Source organism: Pecten maximus, chromosome 15 (genome assembly GCF_902652985.1).
Source record: "Pecten maximus chromosome 15, xPecMax1.1, whole genome shotgun sequence".
NCBI lineage: Eukaryota > Metazoa > Mollusca > Bivalvia > Pectinida > Pectinidae > Pecten > Pecten maximus.
Genome location: NC_047029.1, coordinates 19,296,583 through 19,310,657, shown reverse-complemented (window position 1 = coordinate 19,310,657; position 14,075 = coordinate 19,296,583). Strand labels below are relative to the sequence as shown.

At 39.6% G+C, this 14,075-nt stretch overlaps 2 protein-coding genes across 2 annotated transcripts; both read left to right on the top strand.

Annotated features, from left to right (window-relative positions):
- The first annotated feature begins 1,092 nt into the window (after positions 1-1,092).
- LOC117344125 lies at positions 1,093-2,467 on the top strand. Its single transcript, XM_033906772.1, has one exon. The coding sequence runs from the start codon at positions 1,375-1,377 to the stop codon at positions 2,350-2,352; it is 978 nt and encodes a 325-aa protein (XP_033762663.1). The 5' UTR covers positions 1,093-1,374; the 3' UTR covers positions 2,353-2,467.
- A 216-nt stretch (positions 2,468-2,683) lies between these two features.
- On the top strand, positions 2,684-3,973 carry LOC117343303. The gene has a single exon (XM_033905646.1). It carries the CDS (start codon positions 2,684-2,686, stop codon positions 3,971-3,973), a length of 1,290 nt encoding a protein of 429 aa, XP_033761537.1.
- Positions 3,974-14,075: the final 10,102 nt, after the last annotated feature.

Here is a 14,075-nt window from a genome sequence, read left to right as displayed (position 1 = left end):
TAATCTTATTTTCAAATGTTCAAATTTTGATTTTACATTTGTACACTCTGTCTGATCTTCAATGAAATTTGTAAATTAATGTATTTTTAAATCGATAGGTTTGCAACACCAACGCTGTCTCCAGATTTTTGCCTTATATATTATGGCTGCTAAACAGTGGTCAAACTTATGTCTCCAAACGAGGCCCAGTGTGATTTTCCTGGCTTGCCTGTGTTGTCACACGAACAGAGCTCCCTAATATTTAAGCTGTACTGAACTCTGGCCCCTATCTGAGTATAATGATAACCATTATAATGCCAACTGTTACCTTACCTCTAGAACACATCCTGCTAGGTTATGACCACCGGTACAGTTGAAGGCATCATTTATATTAAATTCAATTCAACTTTACTTGAACTTTCTACAACTGTGCTTTGATGCATAATGTATAAACAAATTATCTATGCATGCAGTCATGAAAACATCGCCTTGTCGCAATGATCATCCCAAAACGTCGTGTTACGGTAACGCGACTTAAATACAAGGTAGATATCAGGTTTTTTTTTTGCCTTGGTTTCTTTGTTGAACAGACCTTCCCACAGGAAAGGTGTCCCGACACTTAATCGCTAGCTTCGCACCTCTGGGTCAGGAGTTCGAGTGCCTGGTACTGACCGTAATCCGACGATTTTTTCCGGGTTATCCGCCTTTCTTCCACCTCCAAACCTGGCATGTTCTTTAATGACTTTGACTGTTAATTGGACGTTAAACAAAATAAACCAAAACTGATCGGACGTGAAAAAGGTATGAGTGACCTATGGGTTACGCAATAAGTCAGTAAATGTGTGGTGTAGATTGCATTATTAGCCAATATATTTCATACAATTAGTATGTGTTACATTTAGTCAGTATAGGTGTAGGTCTCATATTAAGTCAGTACCTGGACTACTAGGAATAGAAGGAATAATCACATGGATAGTTGAAGTTTCAAATGATATGATATTGACTGCGAAATCCTTCAGAAAAGAAAATATCTCCCCTTTCCGCCTCTCCTACACTATAGTTAGCTATTGTCGTCTGCTCAGTCGAGGGCTATCAAGCCCAGTTATTTGCATTTATCAATTCATATAGGATAAATGTTTTTTAAAACAAGCATGTTCTGGGACAGCCTATTGGCTGTACCAGATTAGTGGGGCAAGTTCCCTTAAGATCTAATCAATGGGGTTGTTTCCTTTAATATTAATCAAGCAGCTTCAGGACCTAGATTTTGGGAGCATCTCAAACATCCCTATGACCTAGTTAACCACATTGTGTAGCTAGCCTGCAGCCATTTCAACAGGAACGACAACATTTTTTGAATCCATTCGTCAATCTCATACAATCGTAAGCCATCAAGCCATGGGAAAGACTCAGAAAAGACCAGGACAGGCTCGACAACCTGGCAAACGCCCGAGGCGGGCCCCAGCAAGGTTTGCAGAGGAAAATGGCACGGAGGCCAATTCCGAACCACATGTTTTAGAGGAGCCGAGGAATGAGATGGCTAACATCGTGGACATGCCAACTGGATCCTCAGGTAACACGTCAAGATGTGGGGGGTCAGCCGATGAGCTACCTGTCGAGTGGGTAACCGGTCCAGATTGTGTGTCGGGCCCGGTGCCGGTTGTTAGTGTGTTTGACGCCATCGGGGACCACGTTCCTCTAAAACTTAGAGAAAAAATTTGGGCTGGGGAGTTTATCGGTCTAGGTGTGCTTTTGAAATCGGCAAGGGATCTTACCAGGGAAATGGACCAGGCGGGGGGCGAAATAGTGATGAAGGGTGGAAAACTGGTCGTTCAAAAACACCTGGAGTCGAGACCAATTTATAATATCAATGTTTGGACCAGTGCTTTCATGGTTTTCACGAGTATATTGCTTGAAAAACAACCCGGAAAAGCACAGGAGTTATTAAAGTATATGAGGGATATAAGGCTGGCAGCAAACAGGTCTGGTTCCTCATGGGTCAGGTACGATGAACAGTACCGGATTAAAAAAGTTCGATATCCAGGTTCTTCCTGGGGGGTAATAGATAGCGAGCTATGGCTCCTTTACGTAACGTCGCAAAGAGCGAATGCCCTTGCTGGCCAGCCGAGGGCTGGTAACGACAGTAACATGTCTCCAGGGCGTACCACACATGCAGGCAATATTTCGGGGGGTCACGAGGGCGACAAAAAACAAACGGACAATTTTCGAGCCCATGGAGCAGAATGCTGGGGGTACAACAAAGGACAGTGTGCTTTCGGGCCTAGATGTCGATACAGACATGCCTGTTCAGCATGTGGGGGACAACATCCACAAACGCAGTGTAGACAGAAACCCAGGGGAAACGCATCTTCATAGGCAGAACACGGGTTCATTGTATTCTTTAGGGATGTCCCCAGTCAATCTGACTCATTTGACAAGGCTATTGTTATCTTACCCATATCATAATGTAGCAAAGGAACTTTTAAATGGTTTTCAGTATGGATTTCCTTTACAATATAGTGGTCCACGTGCGCCAACCTGTGCTAAGAATTTAAAAAGTGTTAACAGCGATTTAGAAACAGTCAGAGCAAAAATACAAAAGGAGCTATTAGCAGGGAGGATATGTGGCCCATTCATTAATCCACCATTACCAACTCTACGCATTTCGCCCCTTGGTTTGGTCCCTAAAAAAGATGGGGATCTTAGAATGATTCATCATCTCTCATACCCAGCTGGTGAATCTGTGAACGATTTCATCGATGACAGTTCTTGTTCAGTCAAATACTCCAGTGTAGACGATGCAGTGGATTTGGTACAAACCTTGGGTAGGGGTGCACTTTTGGGCAAAATGGACATAAAATCCGCCTTCAGACTACTACCAGTTTACCCAGGCGATTTTGATCAGTTAGGTTTTCAGGTGGACAATCTAATTTATTTTGATAAATGCCTTCCCATGGGGGCCAGTGTTAGCTGTGCTCTATTTGAGAAATTTTCTACTTTCCTTGAGTGGGCAACTAAACAGGATATAGGACAGCCATCAGCATCCTTGTTACACTACCTTGATGATTTTTTATTTGGGGGGGAGAAGGATACATCTCAGTGTATTGAGTATATGATGGCATTTCAAAAAATTTGTAAGTTGCTTGGAGTTCCTCTCGCTGACAATAAAACAGTGGGTCCATGTAATGTCCTGACATTCCTGGGGGTAGAATTTGATACAAACGATATGATAATTAGGCTTCCTTTGGATAAACTATTAGATCTGAAAGAAAAGATCTTAGGCATTTTATCACTTAAAAAGATTACACTCGAAAAACTCCAGTCGTTGATTGGCTCACTTCATTTTGCATGCCGTGTTGTTAGGCCAGGCCGAGCATTTTGTAGAAGGCTTATTGATGCTACCAGAGGAATTAAGCAACCTAAACACAAGATCAGGGTTACCTGTAACATGAGAGCAGATCTACATTCCTGGCTTGATTTCCTCGATGGGTATAATGGGGTGACAGTAATGCCTGACCGACTTTGGACAACAAATGAAACATTGGAATTGTTTACAGACAGTGCGGGTGGGAAGGACAAAGGTTTTGGTATCTATTTTAATAAAAGTTGGGCTTTTGGCCCATGGCCACATGAATGGAGTAACACCCCTATCCTTAGAAATATAACCTTTTTGGAATTGCTACCAGTGTGTGCCGCTCTGGCTATTTGGGGTGATGAGCTTGCTAATAAAAAAGTCTTATTCCATATTGACAACAAAGCTGTAGTAACTATAATAAACAAACAGTCGGCAAAAGACCCTCTAGTTATGGTGTTAGTCCGTAAGCTTGTGGTAAGTTGTTTAAAAGCTAACATATTACTAAAGGCCGAGCATATACCTGGGTGTGTAAATAAAATTGCTGACTCAATTTCTCGTCTGCAGTGGGACAAATTCAGACTTCTGGCCCCAGAGGCAGACCCATGTCCAGTTCAAATACCACCCCACGTCTGGCAGATCTAGATTCGGAAGTCGGTAGGCTGTTGGAGAACTCTATGGCTCTAGGAACTCGGTCCACTTACCAAAATGCGCTCCGGCAGTACGAGCATTACTTAAGTCTGTATGAGCTTCCTGGGGTGTGGCCAGTACCAGTTGATCAATTGTGCAACTATATAGCTTATCTATCCTTAAATCAGCGTTCCGCATCCACCATCAGAACGTATATTAGTGCAGTGAGTTATGTACATAAAATTAAACGTGTTGAAGATTCAACTAAAAGTTTTATTATTTCAAAGCTATTGGAAGGTGTCCGCAGGGGAGGGAATAAACCAGACATCCGTTCCCCTATTACCAGCCCCTTGCTAAAAAGATTGATAGATTCTCTGGACTCAGTGTGCTCCTCTTATTTTGAGGCTGTTTTGTTCAAAGCTGCTTTTTCATTGGCATTCTTCGGTTTTTTACGTGTAGGTGAGTTCACAGCACCAAGTAGCAATTCATCAACTTCTCGTCCCCTACAGTTAGGAGATATTTCATTAGCTGTTGATGACAGTATGTTAAAGGTAATTATAAGGGAATCAAAAACAGATCAAAGAAGGGACTCCCACACTTTGTTGATTAAAAAGTCTAAACTCACACAGATATGTCCAATTTTGTCCATGAAGTCATACCTTAGCAGGAGGTCAGGCAGTCTACCATCAACACAACTGTTCCTTCATTTTAATGGGGATGTGTTGACTAGATATCAGTTCTCATCGGTTTTGAGAAAAGCCCTGGCTTTCTGCAATATTAATTCAGGACACTATCGTTCCCATAGTTTTCGGATAGGGGCAGCTACTGAAGCTGCTAAGCATGGCATCTCTGAGGACACTATCAAACAATGGGGTAGATGGAAATCTGGAGCTTTCAGGTCTTACATTCGTTTGTCATTTCTGTAGCATAATGGGGGGTAAGTCCAAAAATCTAATTTTGGCAAAGTTTTTCAGGTCATCGCACAGACTTTTGGATAGTGGGATCTTCCATTGTGAGATGGGCTGCAAATCGGGCCTCAGCCAGACCGGGGGGGCCATCCCTTGGGCTTCAGCGTACAGGTGTTTGTGTGCAATGGCATGGAGTCTCTGGCATGAAATGGGAGCAGCTTAACGCCAAGATGGAGCAGTTATTACAGATGTCAGCACCTCCTCAATATCTAGTTTTACATTTGGGATCAAATGACTTGGTGTCTGTACCATGCAAAGAGCTTTTAACTGATATTAAATGTACTATCTTAAAGCTGAGAGCATTAATCCCCCGCACAACGATAGTGTGGTCAGACATTTTGCCGCGGTGTTATTGGCATGGAGCGAACAAACCTGTCAAAATAGAAGAAAAAAGAAAGATGATAAATAGTAAAGTTAAAACAATCCTCATGAAAGAACAGGGTCGTGTAATCCGTCATCCATCTATTTCGGTGAAGGAATTGTCGCTATATAGATTAGATGGGGTTCATCTATCTGCTTCGGGTAATGATGTGTTCCTCAATGATATTCAAGGGGGTTTAGAAACATTTGTGTCCCACCCATCTGTAACAGTGTTCCCACTTGTCTCCTAATCTCATGTGCCCAGGGGGGGGGGAGGGGAACCATGGGGAAGGGGGGAAAGGGCCTTCTTCGTGGGTGAGTCGGTCTAGACCGTCTCATGTGGCGGGATCCTGGGGATTCAGACTCGAAGGCGATCATTGTTGACTTCAACCCAGTTCTAGGTTAGGTCTCATCCATGATTTACCATGGGGGGACAGGAATTTTTGTCCACTCCCGAGAAACCGGGGGGGACATGATAGGTCTAGGTTAGGTCTCATCCATGATTTACCATGGGGGGACAGGAATTTCAGTCCACTCCCGAGAAACCGGGTGGGGCGCCCTAGCTACTTCACTGGTGTTAATTACCACCGGGGAGTTTTTTGTCCACTGTGGAAAGGTTATATGTTATATAATTTACCCTAGGGACAGGAAATAGATACATACAATTTATATACATGTTATGGAGACAATGAAAAAATTACGGTATAAATTATTCTGGGTTGTTGTACGATTGCTCCCACTCAAAAGCTACTTTGGGGGGATGAGGCCAACCCGTGCTACCTGGGTGGCGCTGATGTGCCATATATGTATTGGAGAATACAGGCGGTCAGTTTCTGAATTCTTAGGATCCTGCCAGACATCGCTATGGCCTAATATATAGCAATTTATGTAAATTTATGGATATCCTAATTGGGTAAGTGTAAAGGCACTAGTCATAGATCAATTTAGTTCATTAATAAATAATAGTTTATCAGATTGAATTTCTTATTGTCTTGTTTTAAATGCACACAGCTGATAAGGTAACAAAACAAATGGTATGTTTAGGAGTACAGGAGCTAAACAGGCAGGATTGGATAAGAGTTATATAACAACAAATCGTCATTGGTTTGTATCATTTAAGCTTTTGTTATAACGAAAGCAGATACGAATTCATGTATACTATATAGAGGGCGATTTTTCTATAGACAATAGATACATTAATACCCAGCCTGACATCCGACCCGGTCACATTATACTGACAACGGGCGAACCAGTCATCCAACTCCAAATATGCTGAGCGCTAAGCATTTCTCCACCAGGGGACAAAACTCAAAGCCTTCCTTACAGGGAGGAACGCTCAACTCAAGGCCAAAAGTGAGGCATTGTCACGGAAGACATTAGTCGCCTGTAACGATCATGCAATGGGGGTAACAGGTACAATTCCTAAGCCCTGTTGCGTCAATATATGATATAAAAAATGTCTGCATGGTATAGTCACTCAACCAGTTCCCTTATGAGTGACCTGCCCGACGGATTTATCCAAAACTAATATCCCTTGAGCGTTTCCATTTCGGCCGACAAGCGTGATTATTATCGGTGTTTTTTTCTCTGGGCGTTCCGGCTTTGCTCCACCTCCAAAACTAGGCACGTCCTTAAATGACCCTGGCTGTTAAAATGACGTTATACAAAATAAACAAAAAATATATCGCTCGGAAAGAATATCTGTAGTTTCATGGCTTAAGAGTAGAACTAGCATACCACAGGTTCCTGGTTTGACTCCAAGCAGGGACAATAAAATAAATGCATGTAATAATGGCGTGTCTCATAAGTATGCATGGTCTCAGTATTTTGTATGTAGTCCCTTGTATGGTATAGAATGTATGGTCTCAGTATTTTGTATTTAGTCCCTTGTATGGTATAGAATGTATGGTCTCAGTATTTTGTATATAGTCCCTTGTATGGTATATAATGTATGGTCTCAGTATTTTGTATGTAGTCCCTTGTATGGTATATAATGTATGGTCTCAGTATTTTGTATGTAGTCCCTTGTATGGTATAGAATGTATGGTCTCAGTATTTTGTATGTAGTCCCTTGTATGGTATAGAATGTATGGTCTCAGTATTTTGTATGTAGTCCCTTGTATGGTATAGAATGTATGGTCTCAGTATTTGTATGTAGTCCTTGTATGATATAGAATGTATGGTCTCAGTATTTTGTATGTAGTCCCTTGTATGGTATAGAATGTATGGTCTCAGTATTTTGTATGTAGTCCCTTGTATGGTATATAATGTATGGTCTCAGTATTTTGTATTTAGTCCCTTGTATGGTATAGAATGTATGGTCTCAATATTTTGTATTTAGTCCCTTGTATGGTATATAATGTATGGTCTCAGTATTTTGTATATAGTCCCTTGTATGGTATATAATGTATGGTCTCAGTATTTTGTATGTAGTCCCTTGTATGGTATATAATGTATGGTCTCAGTATTTTGTATGTAGTTCCCTTGTATGATATAGAATGCATGGTCTCAGTATTTCGTATGTAGTCCCTTGTATGATATAGAATGCATGAACTGAAGCGATTCAAAATTTCCCGAACAAGAGTACCGCGAGACTGAACAGTTATACGCAATTTCCACGCCAAACATAAAGCATTAGTGCACCAAGTTAATAAATAATGTACTATAAGATGAATTGTCTAAAGGAAATGTTAATCGGAACATAAAATCGTATGGCATAGAAAAGAATTTGAAAGAAATTCATTGAAAAATGAGGATCAAGATCTAAAAAGATAAATATTTTGGAGCAATCAGTGTGGAAAAAAAAGTATAATCAAAATGCTGTTCATGATAATTCAGCTTCAGATTATAATTATGAAGTGTACTAGGTACTAATGTACTAGGCGACCGAGTAAAACATAGGAGGGGCTATCTGAACAGAGCAAAAAAGAAAAAAAAAAAAAAAAAACGAATAAAAACACCAAAAAACCGGACGGACAAACAGAATTTTTTTAGTTTTAGGGTGGAACGCCGCCGCGGACGCCGGGGCATAGGTATAGGGAATATGGTTGGTTTTACACTGACCGCATTTTCTAGAAATTACATGTATTACACAGCTCAATGGCACTGACAAGGTCACCACGTGCAGCTGTTATGGTCAATATGCGGACGGAATAGCCATCGGCGATACAATTTGTCATGTTGGAAGTACTTCACCGTTTAATAATTCATCCTTGACAATGACGTTTCAAAAATCAATCTACATGAAATGTTTTAATTTCCTGTAATATCTTACATGAATATATTAAAAACGTCCATAATTAAGTAGGGTTTTAACATGATAACTTATGTATAATCAGGGGACTCTAGATAATGTTTCCAGAGTGCTACACACATGTTTTATCTATTATTAGTCGATTGTCTTTTTATTGATTATCTAACATCTTTAGATAACGAAAATTATCATTTCCAATGTGAAGGTTTCAACATCCTACACAATATCGCAGACATCAATAATTAATGTAAATCTGTGTTACATGTAGTACGGAGGGTGGGGATATAAATCTGTGTTACATGTAATACGGAGGGTGGGGATATAAATCTGTGTTACATGTAATACGGAGGGTGGGGATATCAATCTGTGTTACATGTAATACGGAGGGTGGGGATATAAATCTGTGTTACATGTTATACGGAGGGTGGGGATATAAATCTGTGTTACATGTAATACGGAGGGTGGGATATAAATCTGTGTTACATGTAATACGGAGGGTGGGGATATAAATCTGTGTTACATGTAATACGGAGGGTGGGATATAAATCTGTGTTACATGTAATACGGAGAGTGGGGATATAAATCTGTGTTACATGTTATACGGAGGGTGGGCTATAAATCTGTGTTACATGTAGTACGGAGGGTGGGATATAAATCTGTGTTACATGTAATACGGAGGGTGGGGATATAAATCTGTGTTACATGTAATACGGAGGGTGGGGATATAAATCTGTGTTACATGTAATACGGAGGGTGGGGATGTAAATCTGTGTTACATGTAATACGGAGGGCGGGGATATAAATCTGTGTTACATGTAATACGGAGGGTGGGGATATAAATCTGTGTTACATGTAATACGGAGGGTGGGCTATAAATCTGTGTTACATGTAGTACGGAGGGTGGGATATAAATCTGTGTTACATGTAATACGGAGGGTGGGGATATAAATCTGTGTTACATGTAATACGGAGGGTGGGGATATAAATCTGTGTTACATGTAATACGGAGGGTGGGGATGTAAATCTGTGTTACATGTAATACGGAGGGCGGGGATATAAATCTGTGTTACATGTAATACGGAGGGTGGGGATATAAATCTGTGTTACATGTAATACGGAGGGTGGGGATGTAAATCTGTGGTACATGTAATACGGAGGGTGGGGATATAAATCTGTGTTAAATATAATACGGAGGGTGGGGATATAAATCTGTGTTACATGTAATACGGAGGGTGGGGATATAAATCTGTGTTACATGTAATACGGAGGGTGGGGATGTAAATCTGTGTTATATGTAATACGGAGGGTGGGGATGTAAATCTGTGTAACATGTAGTACGGAGGGTGGGGATATAAATCTGTGTTACATGTAATACGGAGGGTGGGGATGTAAATCTGTGTTACATGTAGTACGGAGGGTGGGGATGTAAATCTGTGTTACATGTAATACGGAGGGTGGGGATATAAATCTGTGTTACATGTAATACGGAGGGTGGGCTATAAATCTGTGTTACATGTAGTACGGAGGGTGGGATATAAATCTGTGTTACATGTAATACGGAGGGTGGGGATATAAATCTGTGTTATATGTAATACGGAGGGCGGGGATATAAATCTGTGTTACATGTAATACGGAGGGTGGGGATATAAATCTGTGTTACATGTAATACGGAGGGTGGGGATGTAAATATGTGGTACATGTAATACGGAGGGTGGGGATATAAATCTGTGTTAAATATAATACGGAGGGTGGGGTTATAAATCTGTGTTATATGTAATACGGAGGGTGGGGATGTAAATCTGTGTTACATGTAGTACGGAGGGTGGGGATATAAATCTGTGTTACATGTTATACGGAGGGTGGGGATATAAATCTGTGTTACATGTAATACGGAGGGTGGGATATACATCTGTGTTACATGTAATACGGAGGGTGGGGATGTAAATCTGTGTTACATGTAATACGGAGGGTGGGGATATAAATCTGTGTTACATGTTATACGGAGGGTGGGATATACATCTGTGTTACATGTAATACGGAGGGTGGGGATGTAAATCTGTGTTACATGTAATACGGAGGGTGGGGATGTTAATCTGTGTTACATGTAATACGGAGGGTGGGGATATAAATCTGTGTTACATGTAATACGGAGGGTGGGGATGTAAATCTGTGTAACATGTAGTACGGAGGGTGGGGATGTAAATCTGTTTTATTATGGCCACGGAGAGAACAGATTTTCGTTTTGGGTTCAATATGTTATCTCCCATATTATCCTGAGTAAAATAAAAGATATCCGAAGGAATTCGCCAATCGATCAACGCCGTCCTGTTAACAAAATGACAATCAATTTTCACGGATGTTTATTTATTTATTTTTTTGTTTTTGTTCTTTTTGTTTTTTTTGTTTTTGTTTGTTTTTGTTTTTAATATTTTTCATTTCTTTCCGAATGAACTTAAACAAAATAATGCGGTATAGACCAAGTGCACGTTCTATTTATATCTCAGTTAAGACATCATTTCTCTAACGACTGGAGACTTTTTAGCAAGAAATATAAGAGAGACCATGATTCATCTGACCAAATTAATTTGAATAGTCCATGAAACATTTGTAAGGGTCCACTGAATCTTACTGTCTACTGACCAGTAAACTATCAACTATCAACTATATCGTAATGTCGGGTCAACAATACAAGGGGACAATGGAACAAAATTTATCAAACATAGTTTTCAAATCAGGAACGTTATAATGTCTCAAACCTCTCTAAAATACAAATTTAGTCAGTAAATGTTTCACAAATATTCAGTACACGAGTAGGTCAAACAATTAGTCATTAAGATAATTATAAGTATATCACACAATAAGCCAATTTAGATAAATGTTATACAATTAGTCAGCGTAGATCAATGTTATACAATTAGTCAGTGTAGATACAACTGTATATGTTAAACAATGAGTTAGTATAGATAAATGTAACACAAACAGTCAGTGTATATATATGTTATACAATAAGTCAGTGTAGATAAATGTTATACAATTAGTCAATGTAGATATATGTTATACAATTAGTCAATGTAGATATATGTTATACAATTAGTCAGTATAGATAAATGTTATACAATTAGTCAGTGTAGATCAATGTTATACAATTAGTCAGTGAAGATATATGTTATACAATTAGTCAGAATAGATAAATGTTATACAAAGAGCCAAAATAGGTATTTGTTATACAATCAGTCAACATAGATATATGTTATACAATTAGTCAGTATAGATACATGTTACACAATGAGCCAACATAGGTATTTGTTATACAATCAGTCAGTGTAGATAAATATTATACAATTAGTCAGTGTAGATAAATGTTATACAATTAGTCAATGTAGATAAATGTTATACAATTAGCCAGTATAGATAAATGTTGTACAATTAGTCAGTGTAGATAAATTTTATACAATTAGTCAGTATAGATAAATGTTACACGATCAGTCAGTGTAGATAAATGTTATACAATTAGTCAGTGTAGATAAATGTTATACAATTAGTCATTGTAGATAAATGTTATACAATTAGTCAGAGCAGATAAATGTTATACAATTAGTCAGTGTAGATAAATGTTATACAATTAGTCAGTGTAGATAAATGTTATACAATTAGTCAATGTAGATAAATGTTATACAATTAGCCAGTATAGATAAATGTTGTACAATTAGTCAGAGCAGATAAATGTTACACAATTAGTCAATGTAAATAAATGTTATACAGTTAGTCAATGTAAATAAATGTTATACAATTAGTCAGTGTAGATAATTTGTTATACAATTAGTCAGTGTAGATAAATGTTATACAATTAGTCAATGTAAATAAATGTTATACAATTAGTCAGTGTAGACAAATGTTATACAATTAGTCAGTGTAGATAAATGTTGTACAATTAGTCAATGTACAATAATGTAAATAAATGTTATACAGTTAGTCAATGTAAATAAATGTTATACAATTAGTCAGTGTAGATAAATGTTATACAATTAGTCGGTATTACGTTGATCACACTAGTTTGTACATGGTACATTTTGTCAGTAGAAGTGTATGTTACACAATCAGTCAGTGTATGCGTCAGTTAGAAAATGTTACATTTAGTCAGTATCTTGTAAGTTACACAATTAGTCTCTATGGGTTACACAATAAGTCAGTAAATGTGCATTATTAGCCAATATATTTCATACAATTAGTATGTGTTACATTTAGTCAGTATAGGTGTAGGTCTCATATTAAGTCTATAGTTAGCTATTGTCGTCTGCTCAGTCGAGGGCTATCAAGCCCAGTTATCTGCACACAGCTGATAAGGTAACAAAACAAATGGTATGTTTAGCAGTACAGGAGCTAAACAGGCAGGATTGGATTAGAGTTATATAACAACAAATCGTCATTGGTTTGTATTGTTTAACATTTGTTATAACGAAAGCAGATACGAATTCATGTATATTATATAGAGGGCGATTTTTCTATAGACAATAGATACATTAACACCCAGCCGGACATCCGAACCGGTCACATTATACTGCAACGGGCGAACCAGTCATCCAACTCCAAATATGCTGAGCGCTTAGCATTTCTCCACCAGGGGACAGAACTCAAAGCCTTCCTTACAGGGAGGAACGCTCAACTCAAGGCCAAAAGTGAGGCATTGTCACGGAAGACATTAGGAAGAATAGATAAGATCCGAAATTTAGTCGCCTCTAACGATCATGCAATGGGGGTAACAGGTACAATTCCTACGCCCTGTTGCGTCAATATCTGATATAAAAAATGTCTGCATGGTATAGTCATTCAACCCGTTCACTTATAGTGATACATTGGAGTCTCAACCCACATCCGGCAATCCATCGGATTGAATATCCCCGTCTCATTCCAATGGAATCTAACCCCGCTCTCTCAACCTAACGGGAGGCAGTCCCGCTCTCTCTCTACCAAAGGGGATGCTATCCGCTGTCTCAACCCAGAGGGGGTACAGTCCCGCTGTCCCACCCCAAATGGATGCGGTCCCGCAGTCCCGCACCAGGGGGATGAAATCCGCTTTCTCACTCCAATGAGATGCAGTTTCGCTGTCTCACCTCAATGAGATACAGTCCCGCTGTCTCACCTCAATGAGATACAGTCCCGCTGTCTCACCTCAATGAGATGCAGTCCCGCTGGCTCACTCCAATGAGATGCAGGCCCGCTGTCTCACTTCAATGAGATGCAGTCCCGCTGTCTCACTCAAATGAGATGCAGTCCCGCTGTCTCACCTCAATGAGATGCAGTCCCGCTCTCTCACTCCAATGAGATGCAGGCCCGCTGTCTCACTTCAATGAGATGCAGTCCCGCTGGCTCACTCCAATGAGATGCAGGCCCGCTGTCTCACTTCAATGAGATGCAGTCCCGCTGTCTCACTCAAATGAGATGCAGTCCCGCTGTCTCACTCAAATGAGATGCAGTCCCACTGTCTCACCTCAATGAAATATAGTCCCGCTGTCTCACCTCAATGAGATACAGTCCC